Below are 16,103 nucleotides of genomic sequence, written 5' to 3'. Positions count from 1 at the left end.
TCCAGGTGTTCAGCCTCTCTTGGACTTCCTTCTCTGTATTTCCCCAAATTACTACATCGTCTGCAAATGCAAATGCATTGATGTCCATATTGTTCTTCTGCTTAATTTCTTTCATGACTTCATCCATGACTTCAACCCTCACAGTGATAAAAAGTAAGGGTGAAAGGGTACTGCCTTGTTGTGAGAATAAGTAATCCACATAATGCACATGTAAAAACTTTATTCCTTAATACTTTTTAAAAAATGTCTCATTAACAATGTTTTTTTGTAAGTGATAGATCTTTTTCACTTGTACTGAATTACATTATTATCATTTATCTTTAATTTGCTGCACAAGTGGTGTGATCTTCGATTTTTAAAAATATGTGGCAAGGATCAAAAGTGTAAGACCTCAAGTGTAAATTTGACAATGAGAAGTTCACACTCAAATTGTACAACAGCAGCTGCAGTAGTTGTGCGCCACAAGTGCGATCTTCAGCAGTGATATACCAAATACTTGGCTTGGTGTCATTGTTTCTGACTATAACAATTAACTATATATACAGTAGAGTCCCAAAAACTCGGCTTAATATGGACTGAAGGTTGGCTGGGTGTGTAAAAATGTCGGGTTATTGGGAATGGGGTAAAAAAGAAGTAAGAGTGTTTTCTGGGAAAATACAGTACTGTTCTTGTACATATTCTTTGCTTGAGAATATAACAGAGAATAAGCTGCCCAAATACCCTTACACAAAGGCTTTATGAAGGCATAGGGCCATTACTACAGGAATACTGTATACAGTGTAGAGTAATTTACCTCATAATACGTACCTCAGAAAAATATTTTAGGAAGGCATAAAGCTGTCTACAATGAAAATTAACTAGCCAATTTTACAAACACTGGCTACTTTTTATAAAAGAAGTGCGAAATATCCTGTTGTCTTCCGACTGCACTCTGCGTTTTGCTACTTCATCACAAAGACGACGAAGGAACAGTAAGTCCATTACTGACGCACCTTGTTGTTCAAAATACTGAAGGCCTTTAGTCCCTTACTACATGATATTTTAGGAGCTTGTACAGTGGAGTCCTCAACTTCAACGTCTTAATCATTTTCTGGCATTTTTTCTTTAAATGTGATGGCAGCAATAATTTCTGCATCAGATATAATGTCTTGCTCGGTATCATTCTGGCACTGTTCGACATCATTTTCTGCACATTCAGGAACTCTTTTCAGGAGGTCAACTAAGCTTACATTTTCTGCATCATCAGGTTCAACAAACTCATTTCCCTCTTGATCAAGGGGTTTTCGCCAGGAATGAACTAGTGATAATGACTCTTAACTCATTCCAGGCGTTCGCCACCCATCCAACAACATCTAACAGGTTAATATTTTTAAGTTCTGGATTAGACCTTGACCATCATCGTTTACAGAAAGTAGTGAGGTTAACAGCTTGCGCCTATATTTTCTTTTGAGACTAACTAGAACTGCTTGGTCCACTGGTTGGCATAACTCTGTGATGTTGGGTGGTAAAAACATTGCTCGTATGTCCCCATTTTTTAACTCTTCAGTATCTGGATGCGAAGACGCGTTGTCCAGAATCAGAATAGCCTTCCTTGGCTGCTCAACCGATGGAACAAATACTTCATGGAACCATTCTTTGAAAATTGCACAGCTCATCCAAGCATGTGACTGATTTTGGTACCAGACTGAAAGTTTATCCATTTCAGTGTGCTTAAATGTACGTGGTTTCTTTGATTTTCCTATGGAGACCAAGTTTTAATTTGTGCTCACCTGCTTTATTACTGCATGCTAGGATAGTTACCCTCTCCTTGCTCTTTTTAAAACCTGGGGCTGACTGTTTTTCCTTGAAAGCAAGACTTTTTGCTGGGAACAGTTTATAATTTAACCCTGTTTCATCACAATTCTACAATTGCTCTCCGTCAAACCTTCAACTTCGATAAATTTCTGAAAGTTTTCCTTAAACTGAGATGTACCCTCCGTGTCCCCAGGGGCCACGAACCTACTACGCTGGCGTGGCAGGGGGAGAGGTGATAGTCCCACGTGGCGCGTCGCAGGTGGTGGATAGGGGGCTCCTAACTGGCTTTGTTGGTGGACTTGAGGGAAATAAAATACCTCTTGCAGACTAAACAGAGAACCCCCTGTGGGTGGGGGACACAGACGAAGAATACACCCACGGGATCCCCTGCCTGTTGTAAGAGGTGACTAAAAGGGGCGACCAAGGGATGATAACATTAAAACCATGATACTACTTGTAATTAGTACCACCAAGCGGGGAACACCATGAGTCGCTTATATTTGCGCGTCGTACCACTATGTTAGGTACACAGGAGGTTTGTGATTAGTAGCAATAGAGTGCGTTGGCGGCTTTTACAGTACCTGTGATTCGTACCCCTATATAAGGAACACCATGGGATTAGCGACACCATGGTTCTGCCTTGCCTATGCTTAGTACCCACTCTGTGAGGAACACCACGGGATAGTGCGGGTCCCTGTGTTTAGTCCACTTATATGAGGAACGTCATAGGTTTGCCTTGCCTGTAAGTACCGCCGCAGTGTGCGAAACAAAATAGGTCTGTGTTACATGTGTGAATTTCATTACATGTGCATTACATTACATTACACCATACTCTACCTCACAGACCATCTACCATGTAATTGTCGAGTGTCCACAGAGAGCATTTCAAGGTCCTTTGGAGGACATTCATAACGCAACTGAGGAGGCCTTAAAATGGATCAATGGACTTGATTTGGAACTATAGGCTTCTGTTTGTATACATTGTGTACTTATTTGCATACTTATTTAATTTTTCTGTGTACATCATACGATAAATAAATAAATAATAACACCATACTGTGTGGAATACCACGAGTCTACGCTACTATTAATTAGTAACGCAACATGACACATAGCATGGTTCTATTTTCCTAGCGATAAGTACCATTTTGAGGTGCCGATGACCTGGATTTTGGACCCGTTTCGACTACAAGCATCATCAAGTCAGTATTGTGCTTTAGAAGCTGTCCCTTGGTCAGTAATACTATAGTTTAACGCTAAGTTTCTGGGAATGTGGGGCATCGCAGGTCGGATCCACTGATTGTTTTAACTTCATATCGATCCATTCATTCTTCATCCTCACATTTTCGAATTCTGGTCGGGGGAGGATTATGGATTTCGTACAATTAGGGGCCGATGACCTAGATGTTAGGCCCCTTTAAACAAGTATCATCATCATCATCACCGTGTCCCCAGATAGTTTCACCACACAAATACTAAGCTACGGGAGTCCATAGCGTTTCTTCCAGCGATGAAGCGAGCCGGTGCTTGCAACAAATTTAGGATCGTTGTCTTTTTAAAAATTCTTCATACAATTCCAAGGCCTTCTCTTGCAAGATTGGCTTGGCGAAACCAAATGTAAAATGTTTCATTTACCTCATTAAAGTCACCTTCCTTCATACTTTTCCTTTCTTTCAATGTTTCTGTACACATTCTCTTAACACGCCACGACTCGACTTCCGTCCGTTTCTTCTTCCAGACTCCAATTGAATTTTTGCCGACTCTTAAGTCTTTAGCCACTGCGCTGACACTTTTTCCCTTATCCAGTCTCTTTAATGCCTGCAACGTTAGCTCCATAGACAAGTTCACTTGTTTTCTTTTAACGGAAGATCCCATTGCAGAGTACTGTCCAGCACACACAAACTTTGAAACATCTCTGAACAATACAGCACGCACATTCACTCACATCAAGTTATGCAACGCGGTTAAGAAATCGACTAACCCTGGCAGAACACATGGTGGAGGGGTGGGAGTGTGATGCGAGACAAAGGAATGTGGAACCTTGAACGGCTCTGCACGTGTGTGTGTGGCCGAGTTATCCAGAGTGCCGAGTTTTTCGGGACTCAAATGTATTAATAAATATTTACAGGCACTTACCTTAAGTTTCATGTTCTATGTACGAAGACATTTAAATCTTAGATTGGTAATTCTGGCAGAACTGATAACTACATAAAGCGACTTCACTTCTTGTGTCTCCTTTCCTGATAACAGATTGGAACGACAATTGTACCCTCCAGATCAATGATACTAACCCACTTTACCCTTAAAACAACAATCGCTAGTCATACTGAGTAAATATTAGCACATCTATTTTTTAACACATTGAAGCCTATGCTCGACCTCGAATCGGGCCACGTGAAACTCTTGCACATCCCATGCCCAAGTATAGGTTGAGGATACACTTCCTGTGTTGTAAATTAACTTGTAGGAGCAGAATTCAGGTTTGGTTTTTGCTGCTGATTTGTGTTCTGTGATCTGTTGACTTGTTAGAGAATATTAGAAATACAAGACACCCTGTGCCAAGATGTTCTCCTTGAGTCATCTTGATGTAAGTTGAGGAAACTGTTTTCCATGTGTTCTCATTTTATTCACTTGTATTTCTTCATAAATATGTCATGAATACTATATGTTCTTGGACTGATAATGAAATAGAGCATGCCATCGAGGAAGTGATCGATAGTTCTGATTACGCTTATTATGCATATTTCCTCATCATAATTTTATATTTTTTCAAATAATTTAGAAAATTAAATATTAGAGTTAACACCTGATTCTTACTTTCTAAAACATCATTCTCTCAGAATATGATTATGGTTTTCCATTATGTACACAAAAACTCTGTGAACTGATTTGATATAGTTCTGAAAAGGCTGTTTATTTTGGAACCAAATGGGCTAGAACTCATTGTGTTAATACAATCATCCATTCCATAGTGTCTTTCTTTCTCACCCTTGCCATTTGATCTGTTTTTTTTTTTTTTCAGGTTTCTTTCCCAGGTTTAGCAGAACCCATATCTCTGTCTCTCAACGTATCCACACAATCGGCACATCCTGCTAGTGTCATAGTGACTACAATACCAGTCACCACACCTACAGCAACTTGTACTGCCATCGCCTCGGTAGGTTAAACCTTTGTAACGTATCCAAGTAAGCAGCATTCATTGGACGCTACAGAATTTTGTACGTGTTTCGTATGTGTGTTGAGATATTCAATTGTACGTACATGAATGCATCTTCATTATGGACTGTTATGCCCTTCAGTGTCAGTCTGCAAGCCTTTGTAAATTACCGTATTTCACGGCATAATCGTCGCCACCGCGTAATCGTCGCATCCTTTATTTTCAATACAAAAATCGGACTTTAAACCTTTAATTACATAATCGTCGCACGTCCAAATTTTGTTCACTAATCTGGTTAAAAGGTAAATGGAACTGCAACGTAAGTTGCACATGAATGCGCAATTTAAATACGTGTATGGTTTATGGGCAATTTGGCAACACAGTCACGTTTGCGACATGTTACACAACGTATAAATAAATAATACCGGTATATGTACGACGCATGGCTTACCGGTAGACTATCGGCAGTTTGACAACGTGGTCGCGAGACAGTGTACTATTTATTCACCACCTACATATTATGCTTACCGGTAGGCTATCGGCAGTTTGACAACGTGGTCGCGAGACAGTGTACTATTTATTCACCACCTACATATTATGAGTTCCCATTTGAAATACGTAAGGCTGTAAGTTATCGCTTATCGGCAACGTCGCCAGGAAATACCGGCTAGGTAGGTTGAATGGACCTCGAACCAGCCCTCAGATACAGGTAAAATTCCCTGACCCGGCCGTGAATTGAACCCGAGGCCTCCGTGTAAGAGGCAAGCACGCTACCCCTACACCATGGGGCCGGCTCCTGTGTTATTGCGCACGAAGTGAAATCCAAGACGATAACGCAGATTTCCACGGAATTATTCAGCCGAATTATTTACGATGTCTCAGTTGTCATCGCTAGACTCTTATCTTACTACTACGTCATAAGTGTCCGGGCATGGGATGAAAACTTTTATCCAAGCAGTCAAGATAATTATTATCCAATGCTATTAAAGTTTTATTTTATAAACTCGTCAGTAATGTAATGTAAAATCATCAATAACTGGGAAGAAATATTAACCTAATTACCGTATGTTTAAAAGAAATTGAAAAAAATGAATGTTTTTTACTGACGTCTCGGAATACAGTAGATCTACACCGCGCTAGCTAGAGCTCCGGTTTGCGAGCTTTGCGCAAGCGCAGTAGTGTGTCGCAACCAACGAGCTAAACTGATAAATTGTTGCATGCTTCCTTGCTGCCTAACAGTATTGGCTGCTCTGGAATGGACAGATCACAGATGCATTTATTTGTTTCAGATTTACGTGATTACTGTAGACATGTGTGCGTGAGAATTTGTTTTTAATTTGTGTTTTGGGTGTTTGCAGAAATAATTTGTTTTAATAGTGAACAATTACGGAAAGTCATTTATATCGCAAAACATTAACGTGTGAAGCATTTATAAGCGATTATGGGTAAATATAGAAACTATTCTGCGGGCTTCAATCTAAGCGTAATTGCCTTCACTGAACAGCACGGGAACAGAGCTGCAGAAAGAAAATTTTCTGTGAGTGAAAAGTTGGTGCGTGACTGGCGGAAAGTAAAAAAAACAAGCTAAAAATCACAAACCCTTCTAGACGCGCGTTTAGAGGTCCTAAAACAGGGAAGTTTCCTATAATTGACGAAGAAGTGTTTAGGTACGTCAGTGAAATACGTAACAATGGCTGCAGTGTATCATATGAAATGTTACAAATTAAGGGACAGGAGGTAGCGCGCAAACACAACATACCGGTAACTCAGTTTAAGGCGACTCGTGGGTGGATTAAGGGGTTCATGCGACGACACAATCTGTCAGTGCGAAGGAGAACAACACTAAGCCAAAAGTTGCCTGCTGATTACACGGACAAGATTGTAAATTTTCACCGATTTGTCATACATTTGCGCAAGGAAACTTCGTACTTGCTTTCTCAAATCGGTAATGCCGATCAGACTCCAATCTTTTTTGATATGCCTCGCAACAGCACTATTGCGCTAAAAGGATCACGGAGTGTATTAATGAAAACCAGCGGTAGTGAGAAGTTGCGATGCACGGCAATGCTAGCCATTACAGCTGACGGGAGAAAGTTGCCGCCTTACATCATTTTCAAGAGGAAAACGATGCCTAAGAATATACAGTTTCCCCGTGGAATTCATGTACGAGTGCAACCAAAGGGTTGGATGGACGTAGAACTCATGCTGGACTGGGTTAAAACTGTGTGGAATAGAAGACCTGGTGCACTACTAAAACAACCAGCTCTGCTTGTTTTAGATAGTTTGCGAGGTCACCTCGTGAACGAAGTGAAGCAAATTCTCACTACAAATAAGACACGACAGATAGTCATCCTGGTGGCCTAACATCTGCTTTGCAGCCACTAGACGTATGTGTTAATAAACCCTTTAAAGACCACTTACGTCGATTTTACAACGAGTGGATGATGAGCGGCGATCAGCAATTGACGCCCGCCGGAAATATCAGGCGTCCACCCTTGGACCTGTTATGCTCGTGGGTGAAGAAGAGTTGGGATCTTATACCACCTGAACTAGTCTCCAAGAGCTTCAAAAGGATTGGGATTTCGAATGCACTAGACGGTTCCGAAGATGACGCAGTGTGGCAGGGAGACGAAGAATCTGATACTGGTATTAACAGAGGCGAGGACGGCGCATCAGATAGCGAAACCTGCGATAGCGACACCGAAGATTTGGAATAAATTGCGTACGGGTAAGTCCGCATTTCACAACAAAGCGATAATTTTTTGCAAGTGTAATATTTTAACTTTAATACTCAAATTAATGACAAATTAACTTAATACGTTCATTTTTATTTTCAGGTTGGAAAAACGTTCGCCGAATTGTTGCGAAAAATTATGAATTTTGTTTTAGACTATTTTAATTATTTTGATGTATAAACGCGAGTATTACGTGCATCTTAAATTTGTATCAAATACAATTTAGTTATAAATACATTTTTGAGTAATACAAATACTGGTATTAAATATTCATCGTATAATGGTCGCACCGTACAATTTTTTTCGAAAATTTTGGTATAAAAAGTGCGACGATTATGCCGTGAAATACGGTAACTCTCTGCCTCCACAATACTCTGTGGCCTCACTTAATTGCCCCTAGTGCTCTTAACTTGGGAAGCGTGGCTTGGCAACCATGGGGCCCTCTGATGAGTCCTGGCATTGCTTCGGGAAACTCGTGCCAGACTCCTTGCTTTCATCTTTCCTATCCAACCTTCCTTGGTCAACTCTTGTTCTTTTCTGACACCAACGGTATTTAAGCATTCGAGGCCTAGAGAGCCTCTCATTTCATGCCCTTCGTCGCTCTTTTCTTTCTTTGGCAGATACCTTCATTTTTCGAAGTGTCGGACCCCTTCCAGTTTTTTCTCTCTGATTAGTGTTAATAGAGGATGGTTGCCTAGTTGTACTTCCTCTTGAAACAATAATCACCACCATCACTGCCTCACTTAAATCTACACCCCTTCAATAAATTAAATCACCAACACCTTTGTTTCCCTCTGCTTCTCTTTCCTTCCATGAAAGTTCACTATTCTAGGTAACCTAGCTCCTCCATTCACCTCCCATGACCCCACAATCTAATAGTTTATATGCACAGCTCCATTCTTGGAATTTATACCTAGTTTAGCCTTTTAACTCCGCATTCTAAATACCGTCCTCTTTCATCTTTCTACCAGCAATTGTTCTCCCTACCTTCCTGTCTATCGTTTCCAACTTACGAGTTCAACCAACTTTCACTCCCATGCTCCAAAGTCGGTCTGAAAACAGAACAGGTGTAATTTCATCCGAGAGCTGACTTCTTTCTTAGAGAATGCTGTTAATCTCAGCTGCAAACTCACGGCATTGGCTTTGCTCCACTTAGATTCAATTTCGCTTTCCATACTACCATCCTGGGAGAATGTCTGTCTGTTAGGTCATCAGCCCAGAGGCTGGTTGGATCCTCAAATAGCACCACTAAAGGTCATGCGGTTATAAGGAAACCGCAAAAACCAATGGCAGCACCAAAATGAGGCGTACTAGGCAAGACGAGGAGTGAGGTAGTTTGCCATTGCTTTCCTCACTGGGTCAGAAAGTGCTATTGCAGCACGACTGACCCTATGAGCAACACCTTTCATAACACTCAGATGCACTAGTCGTGCTCTGAATGTCATTACTCAGCACCACCCATACCCGAGCAGCTTCCATATTGTCACTGCCATGGATGAGACTGGGACTTCGGTGGAAGTTACACTTTACTCTGGCCTGTGCTAAGAGATGGATACAAAAGTACTGTATCCATCAAGAAATGCACCAGGCAACCTGGGAGAATATTCATCTTAAATACTTGAATTGATCCAGCTGTTTCTACCTGACTCAATCTTCTTATGTTTCTTCCCTGCTAACATAACTTTAGTGTATACCGAGTGATAGGCTGTGTAGTATGGGTCACGAGGCTGTCAGCTTGCATTCGGGAGATAATGGGTTCGAATCCCATTGTCGGTAGCCCTGAAAGTAGTTTGCAATATAAGAATCTCATGCTAGCGTTGTTCCATATTAACTGTATAGTATAGGAAAATATGTAAATAAATGGTCCAGTATAGTCAGTACATATCTTTGAAAGAAAATTTATGAATTAAGACTTAAAAGATGCATGTTTCAGCCTCTTTGGGTCTTCCTTAGCCTTGAAAACAATGTATAACTCGATTTGTTTCCAACCTGCACTTTCTTCATAATCTTTTTATTTGTCTGTTATAATGTAGTGGTTAGTTACCATTCCTTATCACATTCCTCAACATTTGCTATAAACCTATCCCGTAGGCTGTTTTGTTTTTACTAATTCCACCCATCATAATTTATTTTTAAAAACTCCCTCGTCCCTGTCTATCAACCATATGGTAGTGCTTAAAATTCCTACTTTTACAACCTTCCTTTCTGTCGCATATACAAGGGATCTTTTATAAACCCAGACCGAGCACACAGTGTTTGTACTCCGCGCCACAGCACCCGCCTCAGCCCAACTTACGTCACGCGCGGCCGCCCTGCTTTAAGGGTGTATACAATCTTATGTGAAATCTTACCTTATAAAAGATGCTGGAAGTGTCATCCTTCATAATGAGGGACTTCATAAACACCATTAAGATTTTCTGCACACCAATAGCGAGAGTTATGACTGTTCACACAACCATTAACTTTTTCACTGCCGAGTTTTGATGACCAGCCAAGCCCTGTGGGCCGGGTTTTTTTTAAGGAAGGAGCACTTTGACAGGTACATATTTACTGATACTATTAATTGAATGCATATAGTCCCCTTAGCCCTGCAGCCCAATACGGTGTCGGGGATGAAGTGCGATTATATTTTACACCGTATTTTTACGACTGGATGCCCTTCCCGACACAAACCTCAGTTGAGAAGATAATGAATATGAAATGAATTATGGTGAATGAAACTGGGTAAGGAAGTGGAAGGAAACAGCTGTGGTTTATGAATAGGAACTCTCCCAGCATTTACTTGGGAGTGCAAAAGGGAAACCACAAAAAAAAAATTCTCAGGACAGCTGACGGTGGGGTTCGAATCCACTCGCCTGCCGAGTGCAGAACTTGGCTCCATAAACGTTGCATGTTAATACGCGCTGCTACTCTGCTCGGTGATCCTATTACTGAAATATTGTTGATCCAAGAACTGGTATTACCAAAATCATTTACATTTGGGGAAAAAATAATTTATTTGAGGAAAGGGTGACAATTCCGCATGAGATTCATCATTACTATTTTGTCTCGCACTTTCTTGTAGTTCAATATCGCCACTTAGACATTCTCCACCTTCATTATCAAAATATAGCTCTCCAGAATCACTATTTATGACGAAACATTCAATTTCTTCGTCAACAAGAGATGAATGTATACTTCAAGACGCCATGATGGCTACACATTTTCGGAAAAGATGTTCCAGTCTAACGAAGCTGAAATAACACCAGATCGCTTTCAAAACACGCGAAATGGAGTGGTATGTCTTCAGTACAGAACTTCTTTAAGCATTTCCATGGAATCTCAAAACATGACGCGATATCACGTTCATTTGTGAGATCGGTGAAGTACACACTGCAACAAAACATATATATACAGGTTTGGTAGTGAATGGGTTAAGATGAAACCAGGTCTCATCCGAGAACAACACAAGCTGTGGATCGAATAAATGATCATTCAGTAATGCAAGGTACCGTTCACAATATCTCACTTTTGTGGCTGGATCAGCAGGTTTTAAACAATGGGTCCATGTAAACCTGTACAGTTTGATGTGTAACAGCTTTGTAGTTCTGTGTGCAGAAGAAACCAAAACCGTTACTTGTGCTAATTTTGTAAGTGATTTTTTTGGTGACCATTCAAGATTCGCAACAATGTCCTCTAGCTTTTCCTCTGTTAAAACTGTTTGTGTGCGCGCATGTTTTTTATTGAGCACTGAGCCAGTAGTTTCAAATTTATTTACAATTACGTTAATCTGTGCTCATGAAGGTGGCACTTCACTAGGAAATTGCTGAACAAGTGCGTCGCATACCTGTCGAGTTGATAGACAGAAAGTTTTTAAAAAGAAATGATGATGGGTGGAATTAGTAAATAAAAATAAAACAGCCTACAGGATGGGTTTATAGCAACTGTTGAGGAATGTGATAAGGAATGGTAATCAACCACTACATTATAACAGACATATAAAAAGATTATGAAGAAAATGCAGTTACCGAGCTCGATAGCTGCAGTCGCTTAAGTGCGGCCAGTATCCAGTATTCGGGAGATAGTAGGTTCGAACCCCACTGTCGGCAGCCCTGAAAATGGTTTTCCGTGGTTTCCCATTTTCACACCAGGCAAATGCTGGGGCTGTACCTTGATTAAGGCCATGGCCGCTTCCTTCCTAGCCCTTTCCTGTCCCATCGTCGCCATAAGACCTATCTGTGTCGGTGCGACGTAAAGCAAAAAAAAAAATGCAGTTATACATTGTGGATGACATGAGTTTTCTACATAGAGGAATATTTGGGGGATGTAGTTAGATATTTCAAGAGCTGGAAAACAGTTCTGATTCTGAAGCACTTTCAGATTGTAGTGACATAACTTCAAGCCGTCACATAACTTTTACGAAAATACGGTGTTGCAATGATAGCTGTCTCACGATGTTATCAGGTGAGATTCAGACTGGCTGCTGGTGTTAGGTCGAACACGTGCATGCTCCTTACAAGGTCAAGAACTATTCACGCGCCTCCTGGTTTCCGAGAGTAAAAGCGCCACTGGATGGTGTGGGTTTATAAGAGAGACCCTGTATTGTTAACGATGACAAAATATCTTTGTGATCACTTATGCTATCTGTCACTTTACTTTCTCTACAGAGCTCATTTGGTTTATTGAGTACCACATCTAGAATATTCTAGAAGAAGGCTTGGAGTTGGAGTTAAATGAAACTGAATGCAGTTGATACCCTAGCGCTTCTGGTGGCTATTTGAATGAACTGGAAAGCCATAACACATGTTCAGTGCTGGGCCTATAAGCTTGATAGGCTTGCCAAAATTCATGGCATGAGCTCTAAGGTCTTAATGAAGGTGTCCTTCTAACCAAAAATGCAATTCATGAAAGTGTAAACATGGTTATTTTCGATATTTAAAGAAGAAATACCCAAACAATGAAAAATCCCTGAAATTGTTTTCGTCACTTGTAATTGCTTAGTTGGTCTCTTGGATGACATGAGTTTTCTACTTAGAAGAATATTTGGGAATGTATTCGGATATTTCAAAAAGCTGGAAAACAGTTCTGATTCTGAAGCACTTTCATATTATAGTGACATAACTTCGAGAAAGCTGATCAAATATGAAGCTACATTTGCTGTGGATGTGATAACCAATTTGGGAGAAGTATCCTATCAACTAAGCTCATAAATTATACCCCAAGATTGATAGACTTGAAAGGAGTGTTGTGATTCTGTCACAGATATTCTCGCTGCCCCAAGTTATGACAGGCAATGATCGCTTAAAAGTAGGTTCCAGCATGGCACCAAAAACTATTGTAAAACTCACGTAGTTTGTGAAGAAGATCCTGCAAGAAACTGTTCAGAACTCCAGCTACATTCCGTCTTCTCTTGGTAATTCGGTTGACAACTGTCTGCTAGAGAAAGTTAGAGGCATTCGGAACTATATATGGTATTCTAAAATAGAACTTTTGAAAGGATATCAAGCACTTCGAAAGCTTGCGAAAGAACATGCAGGAGAAAATGGTGAAAGCAACTGTATGAATAGTATTCTGACAGCATGATTGAAGTACCCACAATTTTTCTTCATAGTCTCTGCAGCTTCCGTGATTTCCACTGACAAATGTCATCCGTGAAAGAATATTTTTCTGCATACAAACACGTATTTTCTGATCGTAGAGTGTCTTTATCTCGCACTAGTTACAAAACACTCTTAGCCTCTACATGGATGAACACAAGTAAGCACGTAATTGATGTTAGCTATTCAAAACCTACAGAAAGGTTGTAGTTTTCTTTTTAACTTGAACTTCATTTCTAATTAATATTTTAAAATATTTTAAATACGAATTTCACTTTAGCGGATCCATACTTGTGCCTCTCTTCTGTGCACGTACCTTCTGCTCCTCCACTTGCCTCTCAGGTTCCTATCAGGATGCTTGTTTCTAACTACTAATCTTCTGAATCGGCTGCAGTTAAATTTTACTGGTTTTTTTTTTCTTTTTTTTTTTTTCAGGGTGTGAAATATACACAAAATTGTTTGCTTTTGCATGAAATATTCTCTGTAATCAAACCATTTTAAGCACTGAAATAAGGGGAAAATAATTGCCATAAAATCACAACCCTGCTTATACGGGGTGGGCGAGAAGTCTCCATACCCCTGGAACTGTTTAGTATCAAATGTTATTTATGCAGGTTGGTAGCCATATTACTTCTTATTAATTTATTGTTGGAATCAAGTGTTGGAGTATATATTGTCGCAGTCGAGTGTTAGTGTGAAGCCATGGCAGATGTGACCAGTAAGAGTTACACTATTGAGGAGCGGTTAGTGCCAAGTGTGTGAGGTGCACAAATGACAACACACAGGGCAGACAATGAGACAGATTATGGGAGCATTTCAGGAAAGATTTAATAAGTCTCCACCACGAAAAGCAACACTTTTCCATTGGGACAGACGTCCTTTTGCCTCCGGCAGTGTTAAAAACAGGCCGCGGAGTGCAAGAAAGATGTTTTGAGAAGAAACATGCTGGGGCCTGTGCGTCGATAGAACAATCTCCTATGAAGTCGACGCATAAACGTGCTTCAGAACTCGGCATATCGAAGACAACTGTGCAAGACCTTAAGTTCAGACCTTTTCAAACGAGGTTCATAAACGAGATATCGGATAGAGACTGGAATGAGTGCGTTTTAGCATGCCATGCTTTGTTAACTAAATTCCCAAATGCAGTGAGCCATGCCAAGGTTATGTTTTCAGATGAATGTGCTATTTATCGCAGGTCACGTGCTGGAAATGTTGTCTTATGGACCAAAGGGAGTCCTCATTACAGAGTTAAGTTGGAAAGGAACCCGCCACATGTAATGATATGGACAGCGATGACATCGCAGCATCTGCTTTAGTCGTACTTTTTTGAAAAGACTGTGAATGGCGCATATTATTTACACATGTTACAAACCTGGTTAATACCCCAATTTGAGTAAAGGGGCCTCACAGAATGCAGCAATACGCAGTGCCTGGTCACTACGCTCTTGCAATGCGTGAGTTCCTAAACAAACATTTCTCAGGACTGTGGATAGGTCATGGTTCACTAGCAACAGTCCTGACCTCACCACACCTGACAACTCGTTATGGGGAGTCATAAAGGCATGTCGTTATGCTACAAACGAAGAACTGCACAATGCTGTTGAGGATTCACTTCACTCTGTAACACCGGACATGCTCAGAAATATGTGAAAAAAACATTGGTGCGTATAGAACTGTGTTTACAACATGATGGGGAACGTACAGATACTAAACAGTTACAGGGGTATGGGAACTTCTCGCCCACCGTGTAGATACTAACTGACCAAGGTTGAAAGGGTGAACACATTTCAGTTACATAATTCAAAATTCTTAGACTGCAATAAAGCATTTTGTTCATGACCATCACTTACAAATATGTTCAGTGTGAATGAAGTACGTAGTTAAATTGATCGAAGATGAATTAAATATTTGAAACTGGTACAGTGCACTTTGACACACAGTTCGTAAGAGTGCTTAGGTGCAGTCTACATTGCACGCTTGCTTCTACAATCACTTCTCTTAACGTTATCGCGATGAGTGAACAGGAGGTGCATGTGTCTGTTGTGCAACGCATAATTGTTACGTTTTTAGCATGTGAAGCTCTTAAACCCCCTGGGAAATCTTGAATTGATTGCATGTGCATCTTGATACTCATTCGCTTTTGAAGCTTCAGATATACAGATGGCGCAAGTTCTTTTATGAAGGTTGGGCAGAAACCTCTAACCTCACTCATGCAACGATATACCTGAAACGAAGATGTCAGGTATGAAGTGGCATGCAAAAGTGGAAAGAGTTCTGGTGAAAACAGAAATTTGTTTTTCTGCTGGCAAGGTTCTTTTGAGATGTTAAGGGTGGCGTGCACCAACCAAGAGTAAGTTCTACCTCTGTTGTAAAGTACTCCTGAAGTCAGCATTCGGCGACTTCCATACGAGAGTAAATTACTTCCGAATTATTTTAGTCCTTTCAGATACTCCTGGACTAAATTACTACAAGAGTAAAATTTTGAGAGCACCATCTTCTGGTATATTACTAAAGAAGTAAATAACGCACGAATATAGGTTAGAATTTACTCTCACGTTGTGCATGGAGTAAGCTATGTTTAGACTTGTTGACTAACGATAATATCGTGCCGTATATGAGAGGAAAGACGTTTCAAACGTGTTTATGGATTACTTAGATTATATAGACGATCTTGATGCAGAAAATTACGGGAAATGGAATAGTGCATAGGCTTACAGTGCGTGAAAGGCGACAGTCGTATAATGTGCACACGGAGAGTTTCAGGAACGTTTTTGGTTTTAGGAAGGAATCCTTTACTTCCCTTCTAAATCTACTTGGAGATCACTTACAGCTGAATTCCTG

At 40.4% G+C, this 16,103-nt stretch overlaps 1 protein-coding gene across 1 annotated transcript in view; it reads left to right on the top strand.

Annotated features, from left to right (window-relative positions):
• Spt20 overlaps positions 1 to 16,103 on the top strand; it is a 338,912-nt gene that overhangs the window by 202,324 nt on the left and 120,485 nt on the right. Inside the window, exon 12 of the mRNA XM_067143670.2 lies at positions 4,817 to 4,951. Coding sequence (XP_066999771.2) covers positions 4,817 to 4,951 — 135 coding nt within the window. The remainder of the gene's footprint in view (positions 1 to 4,816; positions 4,952 to 16,103) is intronic.

Source organism: Anabrus simplex, chromosome 3, assembly GCF_040414725.1.
Source record: "Anabrus simplex isolate iqAnaSimp1 chromosome 3, ASM4041472v1, whole genome shotgun sequence".
Classification (NCBI taxonomy): domain Eukaryota; kingdom Metazoa; phylum Arthropoda; class Insecta; order Orthoptera; family Tettigoniidae; genus Anabrus; species Anabrus simplex.
The sequence above is the reverse complement of the archived record's forward strand: the minus strand, read 5'-3'. Positions and strand labels throughout refer to the sequence as shown.